Source organism: Chiroxiphia lanceolata, chromosome 3 (genome assembly GCF_009829145.1).
Source record: "Chiroxiphia lanceolata isolate bChiLan1 chromosome 3, bChiLan1.pri, whole genome shotgun sequence".
Classification (NCBI taxonomy): Eukaryota; Metazoa; Chordata; class Aves; order Passeriformes; family Pipridae; genus Chiroxiphia; species Chiroxiphia lanceolata.
The window spans coordinates 58,791,990-58,807,654 of record NC_045639.1 but is presented as its reverse complement, the minus strand read 5'-3'; the positions used below and the strand labels follow the sequence as shown (position 1 = coordinate 58,807,654).

Below are 15,665 nucleotides of genomic sequence, written 5' to 3'. Positions count from 1 at the left end.
TGTTCACTATTTGTCATCATCGATACTTTTCCTTATGTCCCCAAAACCAATGCACCTGCCAAAACAAAAGATTTTAAGCATTAAGAAACTCTCTTTTTTTCCATCAATATCCACAAACAACAAACAATATGAACAGCTGAGTGACCCCTCAATTCAAACACTTGAGAAGCACAATCCTACCTGGTACAGTATGTTGTATGTCATCAAAAATTCATCTTTTTTAAAAAAAGAAGGAAAAAAAAAGCAAGACACTGACTTTCACTTTCCCTTCCGTAGATATTCCAGTGGAAGCCACCTTTCTATTACATATTATTAGGTTTTTCATTAACTTCCTAAGAACTCAAACTGCCTGGTAAGAGCTGTGTAAAAGACATTTTTCTCAAAGTGAGAATGCTTAAGATTATCAGATTGCTCTAAGACTGCATGCCACTTCCTTGCACTCCAGAGCTATTCAAAACACTACACCCAGAGAGCAGTATGTTGTCACCAGGAGATTGTGAATATTTCAATCAGCAGTCCAGAAAGGTTTTGCACCCTAGGCCACTGCCAAGCCATCAAATTTCTTGTGGATCAACATGCAAGCATATTTTGATTGAATAAAGGTGATATGTTTCTATTGCACAATAACAGATCATTTAGGCTTCAACCAACTGGCACCTCCGGGTAGGGTTCAAATCTGTGCTGAAAGATAGTGCAGTCACATTGAAACTGGATTAGGTAATACCTCTGCTTCTCCCAAGCTACAAACTGGGAAAGCATGCAGTAGCTTTTCTGCCATCACAGAATAGTGAGCCTCAAAATGTATTGCAATCATGTGTGAGAAGAATTATCAAAGGTTCACCCCATATCCCACTTCCTTGTCCACAAACAGTAAGGAATTTATGCAAGTTTTAACACTGAAGACACAGTCTTTTGCCTTTAACTGCCCACTGCCTTAAAAGCAACCTAAACATTTTCAAGGTTTGAAGGCAAGTTCAAGTAGGACAGGTTCAACGCAGGAGCTAGGCAGTATGGAATCCAGAAGGGCACCAAAACATTCATAGTTGGCATGGTAAAACTGGAAGAATTTAAGTGCAATTTCTGGACTATAAAAAGACATAACAAAAAGTGATAATTCATAAGATTCAGTTTTGGCAATAACAGTTTTCAGGTAATTCAGATTTATAAGATTTTACACGTACATAAAGCATTGCTGATACTTCTAAAACCATTCGTGCAGTCAAGAATACAATTTATCTATGTGGTCAACTGCTGAACTGGAGCTAAAGCACCTAAGTCCAAAAAAGTTACCTACCAAAAAAAGTACGTGGAAAGTGTAGGTACGGACCATACATGACTTTGAACTAAGTAACAATCACGGGCTTTTTGCGTTCTTCACTCCCTGGACACGGCTTTACTTCAATTAACCCCAGTGACTGATGCTGTGGAGAAAGTACTAATTCCTGCCCCCCACTACTAACTATGGGCAAAGTTGCATTGTCTCCACTCTGGACTCATGTACAGGTCCTGAAATACCTGAGGTCTTTTCACACATCCTATTGAAAAAAAAAGACAAGTTGTAGTCAAGTGTGTCTGTCCTGAGCTTACACTGGAGGTGGTAGAAGGACCCTCTTTTTAGTTGGGAGGTTTCATCTGTCCCACTACCGAAAAGTGGGAAGGAGTTATAGGCATAAGTAAGCACAATAACTGGATTTAGCAGACATCACAAGATTAAACTGTCAGCCCTTGCTGAAAAGAGTTTTTTGGATGAAAGATGTGTATCTGCAGTCGCTGCACTGACTAACATGAGAAAAACTGCAATTATTTCTTCAGAAAGACAAGTTGGATGCCAGTTTTACATTTTAACTTTCAAATTTACTCTGAAACTTCTCAGTTATAGAAAGTAAAGAATGATTTAACACAATTTAGAACTGTTTAAATAGTAAAAGATGAAGGAGACAAAAGTGCTCAGACGAATTTATTTTATTATTCTTACTCTTAAGAATATTCCTATTCTTAAAAAATAAAATTAGCCAAAGTTGGCACAGCTTCCACTACACAGCAAAAGAAATTTTTTTAAATAAATTTTGGGGCAGGGAAAATAATCCCAGGATACTACTACATGCCATTCTCTTAAAACAAAGTAAATAGTTCTTTTTTCCCTGAATATGAATTCAACTCAAACCTAAAAATATATTAGACCAATAAAGTTACTTTACTGAATTAATGTGCAGCAAAAAAGCAATCAAAGAAAATATGTAAACAATTTATGTCTGGGAGTAAGGAGCTTTTTTCATGATAATTCATCATTTTTTTTTCTCCGATTCAACTTTCTAAGATATTTCCATCAACTTCTCTAAGGCCTAAATTCCACATGGAGAAACACATGAGAGTCTTGAGATCGAGAAGTGCAACACTTGCAGTTCCTTGTCAGTTGGCATCTTGTCCTGCAGTAGGAGAGACTGATGAAGGGATCCCCAGATGTATAACACGATTTAGCTTTTGCCATCATCATCTTCTCCCCAATTAATTGCACTTGTTCCTTCAACTGAAATGATTGCATTCTTAGACAGAAGTTTGGATATCTGATTGTGTTTTGGTTGGACGGTGGAAATTCTGTCACCATGGTCATTCTTTAATCTAAAAATATAAGCAAATGGAAAAAACCCCTATGGTGAAAAATGAAGTACTGAATGTAAAACAATTACAGCATTTTTCAACATGATGCAGTTAGCTGTGGAAAAAAATAATTCCTTTTCTTCTGAAGTTCTCTGGAACAAGATCACAGGTACTAAAACAGCAATTCCCAAATAACAATCAGAGAGGTTATTTAGTCCTAATTCTACAAACATTGGTCATCACACATCCAAACAGAACCCTACTCACTTGAAATTAAATTTATGAAAAATGGGTGCAAGATAAAAGACCTAATTCTGGATCCTATTTAAGACCAGAGAGATTGGTAAGGGTACTAAAGCTCTAAAAGGCCCAGAGCCTCTGACAGACCTAGCACATCATTCCTATACAAACATGGAGAAACCAGAAATTTTCATGCTCAAATTCCAAGTTTTGACATTAAATGACTTAGCTTTAAGTCTCAGTACCAGAACTAGGTTAATGTGACTAAATTGCACTCCTTCAGGCCTAAAATTAGAACTCAAATTCTAATCCAAAAATAACAGCAATATTTTTTAAAGGGACACGTAGAGGGACATTCATGGTTTTGGCTTCTAGCAGAAGGCAAAATATTTATGTTTAGCCCCACAGTTTTTGATTCCTCTAACAAAGAATCAGAAAATGTTTATAGGCATCAGTAAGAATGAAATGTACAGTTTTCTTTAATGTTAACAGAAAAAGATCTGGGACCCTAACTAGACACAGTAAAAATGGCCCATACTTTTTATTTGCAAGCTATTTCCAGTGTATTTATACAGGCAGATTTCAAAAAGACTGATGTGTGTTAAAATAGTGAAGGGTAATTTTTTAACTCAAGAGAGGTGGGAAAAAAATTCTAAATAGAGTAATTTTTCCTCCTAATAAACTGAACAGGACCATGGCAAGTTTTCCTCACATCTTACTGAAGCACTGCCTCTTTTTTAGAGGAAAAAATTCACTTTTCAGACTAGAGAGTGTAAAACAGATCTTAACCATAATATTGTTCCTTTGCAGTATAGAAAGTCTTACAAAAATGCCAAACCTCTGTAACAACTCCTGCAGCAATAGTGGAACCACTGTAGCGTAACATAAACCTCCCCAGTTCTTTGAAATCTTTGTACAACTCTAGAGCAACAGGTCTTTGAGTCTGTAGTTCTATTAGAGCATTCTGTCCTTTAGTCAAGAACCTGCAGGTAAATAAGCAGAAAATTCTATTAGTAATATATATATGCACAAGTAAATGAAGAAAAGAACACTAAATGGGAAAAAATCAAGTTAAAAGGCCAAAAGTGTAACTATCAAGCTTGATTTCAGGTATAATCCAAGCCATGAGACTGAACACTCATGGCTGAAATGTATATATAAGGCATCTGAGTTTTCTTCAAAAACTTCTAGAGAAGGGCACTCACCACAACATTTAGCAAATTGTTTTGAAGCTAACTATCTCATTAACAACTGTTTTTTCATGCCAAGTAGAAATCAAGTCTTGTTTCAAACGCCACAACTAAAGAGCCAATTCATTGCTCTGTAGAAGTCTGCAACAGTTTCAGACATGCAATTTCTGGAAAAGGATTATTTTGATAACATTGTAGTATCAAATAGCATTTCTAGCCAAATACAGCTTTAAATAACTAGAGGGATGTTACTGTAGTTGTATGGGAAGACTCTAAATTTTTTTTACGCTGACCCACTGCCTAGTCAAGTGTATTTTAGAACAGTAAACCAGCTCCATGAGATCCCATGCTCTAACAGGAAAAGAAGAAATACTATAACCAAAAAAAAAAAGGAAAAAAATCCTTTAATTGCAGGGCTGTTGATCTAGGATTCACTCCCAATTCTGCAATCGACCTTAAGCAAGTCATTTGACTTCTCGGGTGCTCTGCATTTATCAAGTGGGCAGGAGGTTTTTTACTTTGAAAAACACACTGAAATCCAAACATGAGACCAACTAAAACAACAAAAACAACAAAAGAATATTCTTATAAACATATTATCGATTCAGGGTAGAAACTGCTTGATATTAAAAGTCAACCCATTTCTTGAGTAATCATTAACTATTCAAACCACTTACTTAGGCTTTTTCTTTGTCACTTCACCAGTGCTTTTGTGCAGGACACTCAAGAGTCTTGTAATAGTAGCAGGTTCGCTTACTGTCTGATAGTGTAAAAGCACCTAGAAATATTTTTTTCAGTTATTAAACGTTCTACAATAATCAGCAATCCTAGGTGTTAATACTTGAAAACATCAGTTTGTTTTAAGACTTTTTTTTTTTTTTAAATGCTTATAAAACTTCTCTCGCAGGAGTGTCTGCCTCACATTCAGTTAACTGTTTCTAGCTCCAAAACTTTGTGATCTCTACAGATATGACATAAAGGCCATGTTTTATGTCATCATAAATACATTTTTCACTCTTAAGTGTTTTGCTTTTGCCACCTCAATGCAGCATGAACTGATATTTAATTTATTGTAAAAGGGATCTTACAACTAAGTGCATCAGTATACTTCTACAGGGTGTGAGCCTCTAAAGGACAGCCTAGATGCAGCAAAACTCACGTTCTCTGAAATGGCCAATAACAATATGCATAAGCAGACACAGTAGCCCCTTACATCTGCTTCAAATTACAGAAGAATCTCTTTTCTCTAGAGAGACAGAACCACTCCTGAATTTTAAATGTATCTTGTATTCAGGGGATCAAACATGGGAGAGGAAAAGCCCTGAGCAACCTGTAATGAACACAGGAGCTTTCACAGAGACTTACAGGAAATCCTTTAGTGATTGGAATCTCAATATTGAAGATGAGAACCCGAGCTCTGAATCGAGTGCAAACTTTAATGGGTTCCTTGGGATCACAAAATACACAGCCCACACTACAAGAGAGAAAACAAAACCATACATATGTCTTGACATACAAATGTTAATCACTGCACTGGAAAAAGGTAATTATTTAAAACAAGCAAAGGAAAGACAACACCACTTTAAAATAATCAGGGCAGTCGGGGGGAGTGCGTTGCATGGATATATCCAGGAACACTGTATTAAAGCCTGTAACAAAATTAATTCCTAGAGAATGTCTACCTTATTTTGTGTGTACGCATGAAGAGCTCTGTCTAGTTCAGTGAACGATTACATCCATTTCTAATCAGTTTCTAAAAATGTCACTGTTTCCTGTGCGTAGGTACTTTTAAGAACTAGACTTTCATTCAGAGATTCAGTGTTTCAGATCAATAGCACAAAATAGTGTAGGGTGCCCAAAATTTTAGTGCTGCTGCCTGTAACTCAACTGTTTTCTGGATAAAGGAACATCGTGATCAGGACTCAAAACCTGAGCTTCCAGCAGCATTCATTTCCAAAAAATTCTGCAGAGTCACAAGAAAGCTGCTGCTCACTGTAAGTTGACAAGTAGACTAGACACAGCTTTTTCAGATGGGCTAGTTTTAGCCATCTAAAATGAAAATAAAATTAATCCCACCCAGGAAAACAAGACTGAAGAGAACAAACATCATGACTAAACATATATGATAGATGTCATCAAATTTCATCAATGTCAAGAGGACTTAAAAATTCATAATTTTCTCGACAAATCTAACATATCTCCAAAAGATGAATGACATCAAGGTAGCAAATTGACTCAAGCCTTCATTCAACAAGTAGAGCAAGACTTCTTCCCCTCCCATTTACCACAAAAAATCACACTCTATTCGGAAATGGCAATACAGAAAAACCTGTACTTCTCCCTTAAAAGCAGACCATAAATTTGAAAAAACTATCAATGCAAGGAAGTTTTCAAAGATTAGCTTGAAAGTTTGCTGTCTGAAGTCCAACTGGAATGTAAAAAAGCTGAAGAAATTATGGGTCTGATTTTCTCGACCAAACAACGACTGACACTTACCTAAAAGCTTGAGGCTAATGCTTAACATGAGACCTATGGATTGGAATAGACACAAAGAGATTTGTTGTGTCTCACTATCAGACCACCCTCCCCAAAAGTAGGGTCAGCAAAACATTTAGGGAAACAAATCTTACAAGCAGTTAACTGTGTTGAATAAAGAGTTTCCATCAATTCCACTTGTCCAGATTTACTTATTGGTACAAAATGGGAGTTGTTTGGATGTGTTTTGTTAGAAAGATTTATTATTTGTTAAGTTCTTCAAAAATCTTTTGTTCTATTTAGCAACAAGGGTTTACTTAATTTAGCAATTAAAATGTCCAAGGACTAGTCTAAAGGAAAAAGGCTCTGAGGGTTCTCAGTGTCAGCACTAGGCAAAGTATGAAAACTAACAGTATTCTTCTGAGGTTGCCGTTGCACATGCAGCAGATGTTTCCAACGTTTGTGCATGCAAGCCAGGTGATATGCATCATTTTGGTTTTAAATATCCTGGTAGCCACATCATTCTTCAAGTAAACCGCCAATAGTCAAGTGTAATAGTTATACAGCTTTTCATTAAAAACAAACCGTTACTTAGACTGAAACCCAGTTCTGCTCACTTGATTTTGATGATATCCATGCCGGTCAAAGTGAGACTAACGTGATCTCCTGCTGCAGCCCAATCAACTGGTTCATCATGCAGTGTGATTCCTGGAAATGAGTAAGAACAGAACCTCAAAGTGAAGTACCTAGGTTCTGACCTACAAACAAACAGCTCTGTTTGGGCCCTTTGTGCTTCATCAACCATTACTCATCAGTTTTCAGTATGAATGGGTTGAGAGTAAAAGCTTTTTAACTGAGAAGACTGAGGAAGCTCTTTTCCCCCCCCTCGGTGAGGATTCACTATTCTCTCTCACCCCACCCTGCACCATAACATGGCCTTATTTAAGCCCGAGGAGGGGATCTGGCACTTGTTATCAGCACAGATGACGCAATCCTGAAAATGCCGTAGTACTAATATCTCCGTATCTGCCCCACCTATCCTTTGAGGCACATGCACACCCTAGACCGCATCTTTCGTATACTTTAATGGTACTATGTCAACTTTCATTTACCTTACGTGGGTTTGCTGACTCTTTCATAAAAAAGCATAACTGAAGCCTTTCATTCACGACACCATGTCTGTTAGAAAGCATCTTTAAAAGTAATTTTTATTCTGATTTTGGTGTATTTTAATTTCTTTAAAAATGAGATGGCAGGTGAGACTAATTCGCTCTCATTTAACATTCTGAGGTTTCTCATAGACATCAAGAGAGAAAGGAAAAAACTGGTTTTTAGAAATACTGCATATATTTATAGGATCTAGTTCTATTTTGCTACAGATTGTATCTATTGATTTGCAAATCTGTTCCCAAAACCACTTGCCAACCACAACCAAATATGCCAGAAAGCATCATTCAATTATAAGCATGTTAAGTACCATTTTTTAGGCACTGTTGATAATTATTTCACATATCTGTCATTCTCACAGAATAAGTGAAATTCAGCCTCTTGAAATTAAAAACTTGATTCCTAATGTGCACACTACCTTTAGTAAACACCGTGTGATAAATTATTTCTTCTTTATATTAAATGTAAATAATACATGCTTAATGAACTAATATCCCCAATCTTCACTTGCATTTCAGTGATATGAGAGGCAGTACAAAAAAAAAACAAACCATAATTGTACCACTAGTGATAGTCAGACAAAATACACCTTTTTCCATGCTACTTCCTCCACTCACAAAACAGAGGAGTGACTACAGTGGTGTGATACCCATATTCACCCATATTATTGTAATATTCCTCTGCATGTGAACAATGTGCATAAAACAGTATAAGCTGGCACACTGAAAAGCTTCCCAAACTAGCACTGAACAAGGTGGTTTGGGAAGAGAATGAGACAGTCAAATCAGCACATCAGCACATTGCTGAATTCAGGCTAAATACTTAGATACAGAAACCTTTTCACTCAGATTGAGGACTCAATTTTTTATTCATTGGTTAATGTAGGAAAATCATAATTTTATCTTTCTGTTTGCATATGAAACAAACAACTCTGCAGCACAAAGACAGCCTGCTTCATCAGGAAATAGATAAGCATTTAATGCCTAGCTACTCCTCTTTTCAGAAATTAAATGCATTGAAATTTAAATCCAGTTTTCTTCTCTTTTCTAGTTGCTCAGGGCAATTATATCCTGAAAGTTTGATATTATGAAAGGATCAGTGGCAAATCCTAGGAACACCAAACAGGAGAGACTACTTAATTCTCCAGCTTTTTCATATCCACTTCATAAGATTAATTTCTAAAGGTTGTTCAACACCTTCACACTTCCTAACAGCAGTAACACTTCACAGTAAAGCTGAATACTAATGATTCCTGTACTGCATATTTTTATAGACATTGCTGGAACTCAGATATTTTTACAGAGTCTTCATAAAGCAATGTCAAAAGTCACAAGGTTATTACATTTGGATTATCTGGTATGGTAAAAAAAAGCATGCAAGATTTCACATACTCTTCATAGACATATTTATACAGACACAGTCACATCTAAAGAAATTCGTTTTATGCTTTCACAATTTATGTTTGACAGTTAGTATCAGTTTGACAGTCTGTTACCATTTCAGTAACTGCTTCTAGCCCAGCATTGACCTGAAAGTAAACATGCTTCTGAAGACTGTACCTTTTGCAGTGCAAGTTTCATTGGGAGGCATTGCCAGAAGTCGTTCTCCAACTTGAATATAGCCTGCTTCTATTTTACCAGTCACACAAAATCCTGACCCTTGGTCTGTAATAAGCACAGCAACAATTTCAAAAAACTTCATAATTTGGTCAATTTCCCATCACAAGTTAGTCTTTCAGCAGTGCAATGAAGATTTTTTTCCCCTCCCAGTAGAGTGTTCAGTACTTGCAAGTTAGCCAGCTGAGCATCATAATGAAAATTAAACATTAAATTCAAAACCTCTAGATCTTATATTTTTCAGAACTAAGGAAGAAATATCCTTCTTTAAACAAATGTAGGTACATGAAGAAATATTTTTTTAGTTTTTTTCAGTATTAGATTAAGCCCTTTAATTTCTAGCAATATTATTTAATTCAGCACTTTTTCACTATAATTATATAAAAAGCATACAACAGACCTCTCATAATTCTCATGCATACAGGTGCAAATTCCTATGCCATTTACTTTTTAATTGAGTCAGAATCCTACATGCTCTGTCTGCAAATTACTTTTACTTCTGGAAAAGTCAAAGATTGATCCAGTCCTATTTAATATGAGAAACTATTATTACTGGAGATGATTATTGCTGAATAAAAGATCTGCAAAGTTTTCCTTCTTGAATGTCCTAACACTGTTCATCATTTGAATGATATGTCAATTATTTTCCAGAGATATCCTACTCATGCACATTTACGCACATATACCTTAAGAAATGCCACATCTTCTTAGCATGTGTTTGGAGGTGTGTTTAAAAAGGAATCCTCTCAACTGATTCTACAATGACATTTTCAGCATCCATACAAACATCAAATACATCTTTTGCTGAACATCACAATTCAGTGATAAGCATGCATCTTAGTATTTTGTGTCTCACAAAGCTGGATTTAAAGCTGAATTCAAAAGAGCAAGTTGACCTCAAATCTTGAGGTCACTTATTACCAACTTGCTCTTTTGTGTTCATCACCAATATTGATAAATGCTTCCATCTACCTAACTAGAAAAATGTTACCAGTATGCCTGCATGCTAATTTTACTCTATTTGTTCCAGCAAATGAGATGAATACAGTCAATTAACAGACGACATCAGATTCCAAGCAAACAGAAAACTGGAGAAGCAGATGCTTGCTAGAAAAGGAATACCCAAGTCACGGTACAAATACCACCTCAATATGGTACACAAAAGAACCTGGAGTTGCTTTTGCAAGCACTTGCAGGCAATCAGAAATATGAACCGGTTCCAGGTTCTCAACCACTCCCAAGCACAATCAAGAATGATTTATCTTTTGTTCACATCATCACCAGCTCTGGCATGGCAAACCAATGTGGTCTTTGAAGCTTCACCCCCTCCCATGCTGATTGCTTCCTGCAAAGTATCAAGTTCCTTCAGATCCCCATGAAATACAAAGAGAGGGGTTTTCCAAACTACCTAAGAGTACACTCAGCACTCACACTTTTTACACACTTCTATGGACAGCTCCTCCTGAGCATGCACAGGTACTGGAATAAAGCTGAGAACAACTATTGCTTCATGTACTTGTATCTGCAGCTACTTCCTCTGGTGCCATCCAAGTTAATTAAGTTTTGAGATCATAAGGTAAGAAAAAATAGCCTAAAAACCACCTAAAATGCTGCATTTAGCAATAAACCTCATATATGTAAATTTAGTCCCTTTCAAAGCCATTATTTTTTTGCATACTTAAGCAAGGCAGATCTAGTCAATATAGCCCATTTTGTGAAACTTACGCTCAACACAAAAACTATTATTGCAACAGAAAAGCTATGATAATAATTTGAAAGATCTCAATCAATAATCCAAACATGCTTTCCCATAAGTCACAAAATTAAAAAAGAAAAAATAAATACAGTGATGACATAGATGACAAAAACTAGTGGTAACACACTAAGGTAAATTCCTATGCAAGTTTTCAATATTTAACATTATGGCTTCAGTACCTTCAATCAGCAAACCAAGGGTATGTATAACACCCAGTGTTTTCGCAAAGGTACACATGAAAATTGCACAAATCTAGTATTTCCAATTACAATCAGAATTTTCATCTGATTTTTTGTACTTCCCCTATAAACACCCTATATATAAACCAAAATTTCTTAATATATGAACTTCAGTAATGATATTTGATTACAAATATTTACAACATTTCAAATCATGCTGTCATTTAGTTTGCAACATTCCTCAAGGGACCTACAGAATGTTTTATATGGGATGTGTCTACAAATCTCACTTCTTGTAAATTACCTTTAAATGTAAATGACTAAATGAAAAAAAAATATCAAATTTACCATTAAAACCTTATGGGCTCAAGGCAGTCTGTTTTTTACAGAATATCGAAATAAGTACTGATTATAGTTACTTGCTGTCCCTGTCTCTATTAATGCTAGGGATCAGCTAACTGCCTTTCATTAAACCTTGGCTGCTTATAACAATTTCACCACTACGCCATTTTCTTCTACCTCACCTATCCCAATTTTTATACCAAAATTAAGGAATGTACCATTGTTCACAGTTATGACAACGAAAATAAAAGGTACAAGACAAACTTGTTTAAAATCTAGGACTGGAAGGTGAAAGAGCCCAAAGCCACACTCATAAAAAGTTTGAGAACACTGATTTAGGTCAGCAGAATCAATATGGGATAAAGAAAGTCCCACATTCTGTCTCACAGAACCATAAACTCATTATACAGACAATTAACTGGTCATGCAGATTATCTTCCTCAATTTCTTTTACAGTGTGTTTCACCTCAGCAGTGCTATTTAAAATTTGATAAGGAATAGAAAGCTTACTATTAGGTCCAATACTACTGATACACATAAAGTTCCTAGTTTAAGCCTTATTTTGACAGCATTTTGCAACACTTGTGTTAAACATTGGTGAAATTATTGTGAAAATATTATAGAAACAACCAACCTTTAAAAACATCAGCAACACATAACCTAAATGGTTTATCCACTGATCTCTGTGGTGGCTTGAAAGAATCTGCAAATAAAATGATGAGATTTTTAGAATTTCTGTATTCAACAACTATCTCAACAACTTTTCAGTTAGAGATAAATCAACTATGGTGCATTCCAATGGCTTTGTCCCACATTTTCCCCAAAATAAAAGCTTTGACATACACAGAACTAAGATATTTTAGGTTTTAAATGAGGAAACTTGCACTCACCGATTTGCTCTAACAAACACTTTCCTTTATACCACTGTGTGAGCTCACTTGACTGACCCCTCGTGACCAGATTTTCACCACCAAGGCCACTTGTTGGGATATAAGCCACATCTGATTCCTAATCAAGAAAACAAACTGATGTTAAGCATACATTAATAACAGGATCTTGTAGGAGAAGCAAGAGGTGCATTTTTTCAATATTACACATCTAAACTTTAAAAGAACAGTTGCCACATTCATATTTCCCCTGGAGAAGGCAGGTTGCTCAGTGGATTTCCTTTCTGTTTCCCTTGTGCCTGATCACAATGCTCCAAAGAGTTGGAGATATTTAAACATAATGATAGCAACACTAACAACTAGAAACTGAGTTCAGGTAACAAACTCCAATTTCCTATCTGACAGGCAAAACTTTGGTTTGAATTGCTGCATTCTCCATAGGTATTGCAGGAAGGCCACAATCCAGACTGACAATCGCTCTAGTATAAAACTCTCTACTGTCATTCATATAATCCTGAACGTTAACACAGACAATTCTTGCTCTCTTCTGCTTCGTAGACAACAATCCCAAGAAAATACAAATGAGGTGAGTGCCCAAAAGATTCAACAAACAAAGATGATGACACAGAGTTATTAAATAACTGACTAACCTTATCCAGGGCTCAATGTATGCTCTATCAGCAAGAAAAGGAATCTGCTATACTATGTGCAGACAGTAGTAGCAGGTAAGTGACACAAAATAACCTGACTGGAGGAAAAACTCATCTCACCCAAATGCTTGAACAACGCAATAAAGGCCTCACAAATTTACATTACCTTAAAGCCAGCTTGCTTAAGAAACTGGCCGAGTTTACTTGTAATCTCCTGAAATCTTTCCTGTTGCCAATTGACCTAAAATAAAGAACAGATTATGATACAATAATAAAATAGATTTTTAACCATGACTTGAACATACAGGTGCATGTCATCAATTCTGTAGTAGAAACAGGTGGGCATTTATAAATATGAGATTTCCAGGTGCATTCATACTTGAATATATAAGAGCATACACATTAACAATTACTGATAGCAAACAACGCATCACCTTAACTTTAGTTTGAACAGCAACTTTTTTTTTTAAAGTTTACACAAAATTCAGATTCAGCAAGATATATTCAACACAGTAGTAACCTAAAATATAAACAGTAGTATTTAACACACCTTACAGGTTTAAGTAAAACTATTGGGGTCTTGACCTGAATAACCACCAAGATGCTCTTGCAGATACCACTGGGTTAACTGCTTACTTGAGATTTCCACAAGTGCAAAAGGACCCCTGTTCATTTTAGCACCAAAACTATCATTCTGTGTATTTTGAAAATACACCTATAAATAAAAAGAATAGTACTGTAAGGTCTAAACACAAGAGACAGAGCTGAAAAGCAAAAAACAATACTTTAGTATTAGTTTCACAATACTGATCCTTAAACTTAGTATCCACAAATCTAGACAGAAGGTCTTCACTTAGATGAGAAAATTAAGCATATACCTGGTCCATTTTATTGACTGCAACAGCTAGTTGTGTCACTCCAAGAGAGCGCACTAATAATCCATGTTCTCGAGTTTGTCCACCTGTCTCAAACCCTGCTTCAAACTCTCCTCTGCTAGCATCCACAACCAAAATTGCCACATCAGCCTAGATTAAAAGGAAAAAAACCAAAAACCAATCAAAAGTGGTTAAGAGGTGGAAATAATCTGGGTGAATACATACATCAGCAACATTTCAGGCAAAATATATTTTACAGAGGAAGAATCCTGATGTGCTCCAAATGTAATTGAAGCTGCTCAGTCCTATTTGTATCACGTCCACTTTGATGAGATACTATGGCATTATGTCATCTCTTGTCATAAACCAGCACCTCCTGGTTAAACACAAGCCAACTCTTGTTGGGAACCTGTCCCTTTCAATCTGCCTACCACGGATGTGCTACACAGATCTCAACTAAACAAAAGCAGCCTATGCTCAGAAGCTTTAGCAAGGGTATAAGCACAATACTCAGTTCACCCTGCCTCAGTCTGGACACCTTTATAGTGAGAAGCTGCAAAAATTACAGATAAATCACCTCACTATATAACTGGTACAACCAGTTATATAGTTATAGACTATATGCTGGATGTGAATGCTTCACAGTACACTCAATACACTGGAGTATGCCAAAAACACAAGGTGGAAAAGACAAAGTAGTCTATCTTATCACCTAGACAAACTCTCTGCCACAGCATTAAAAGCAAATAGTCTATAGCACTGCATAAAAGTCAGCATGTAAACTCTGGGAAAAAAACACAGATCTTGCTGTTAGCCTTAAATGCTGTTAATATTTCTTCTACTTTTCCTGCTTTGGTAAGTAACTGTCCATTAGACCATCATCATGCACCAAATGATGGCAACAAACACAAATAATAAAGGTACTGCTGTCAAGAGGCAGGTATAAAACAATTCCACAGGACTGAAGAGATGGACATAATGGAAAGAGAGAAGAAAAAGTGGTTCTTTCTCCCTTTCCTTACAAGTTTATGCTTCAGGATGCCAGGAAAAGGAACAGAGCCCTGACTCCGAACTCCCCTCGCCTTGTCCTAGGCGTGTAATCCCACAGCTCGTTCAGAGACCACACAAGTATGAGAACGGGAAAAGGATGACTGATGAATTTCCCTACAGTTTTCAGCCTCAGAAGTGCATTGTAGTGAACTTCGCCCTCAAAAAAAAAGACATCTTGCATTTTCTAAATTATAAATAATAAAAAAGGTACCTCAGGACTTACATAAATGTGTATCAAAGGCCAGATCCTGGCCCTGATAAGGCTGATTTGAATTCTGCATAACAGCAGCTGGGGATTCACCTTCTAACAGCATTCTCCACAATAAAAAGGCATTAAAGCCATTTCCAGTCATTGCTTCAGCACTGAGCCTACTCTAACATGCAATGGAAAGTTGCAAAGTTTCAGTAATTCCTTAATAGGCTTCAGAATAGACCAACCCCTCCCCATCCTGATAGCTGAGGGAACAGAGAGATAGAAGCTTTATTTGGTCAGATTCATCTTCTGCTGAACTGATACAACTGCTGGTAGATCTGCAAGTCTTCTCTTAATACTTCTGCCTGTATTACTTTTACCCCAAAAGACAAACCAGTTTAAATTACAATTGTAAAGAAATTAGCATGTCTCAGTTGACATTTTCCA

At 36.3% G+C, this 15,665-nt stretch overlaps 1 protein-coding gene across 3 annotated transcripts in view; it reads right to left on the bottom strand.

The window, feature by feature from the left end:
- Positions 1–1,945: 1,945 nt before the first annotated feature.
- The window catches only part of HBS1L (HBS1 like translational GTPase), a 60,109-nt gene continuing 46,389 nt past the window's right edge, over positions 1,946–15,665 (bottom strand). For all 3 annotated transcript variants that reach the window (XM_032681406.1, XM_032681407.1, XM_032681408.1), the window contains 10 exons: positions 13,979–14,125; positions 13,267–13,341; positions 12,454–12,571; positions 12,198–12,266; positions 9,230–9,334; positions 7,121–7,211; positions 5,394–5,502; positions 4,706–4,806; positions 3,677–3,821; positions 1,946–2,619 (listed from right to left, as the gene is read on the bottom strand). In XM_032681406.1, the coding sequence (XP_032537297.1) occupies positions 2,608–2,619; positions 3,677–3,821; positions 4,706–4,806; positions 5,394–5,502; positions 7,121–7,211; positions 9,230–9,334; positions 12,198–12,266; positions 12,454–12,571; positions 13,267–13,341; positions 13,979–14,125 (972 nt within the window). In that variant the 3' untranslated portion in view covers positions 1,946–2,607. The remainder of the gene's footprint in view (positions 2,620–3,676; positions 3,822–4,705; positions 4,807–5,393; positions 5,503–7,120; positions 7,212–9,229; positions 9,335–12,197; positions 12,267–12,453; positions 12,572–13,266; positions 13,342–13,978; positions 14,126–15,665) is intronic.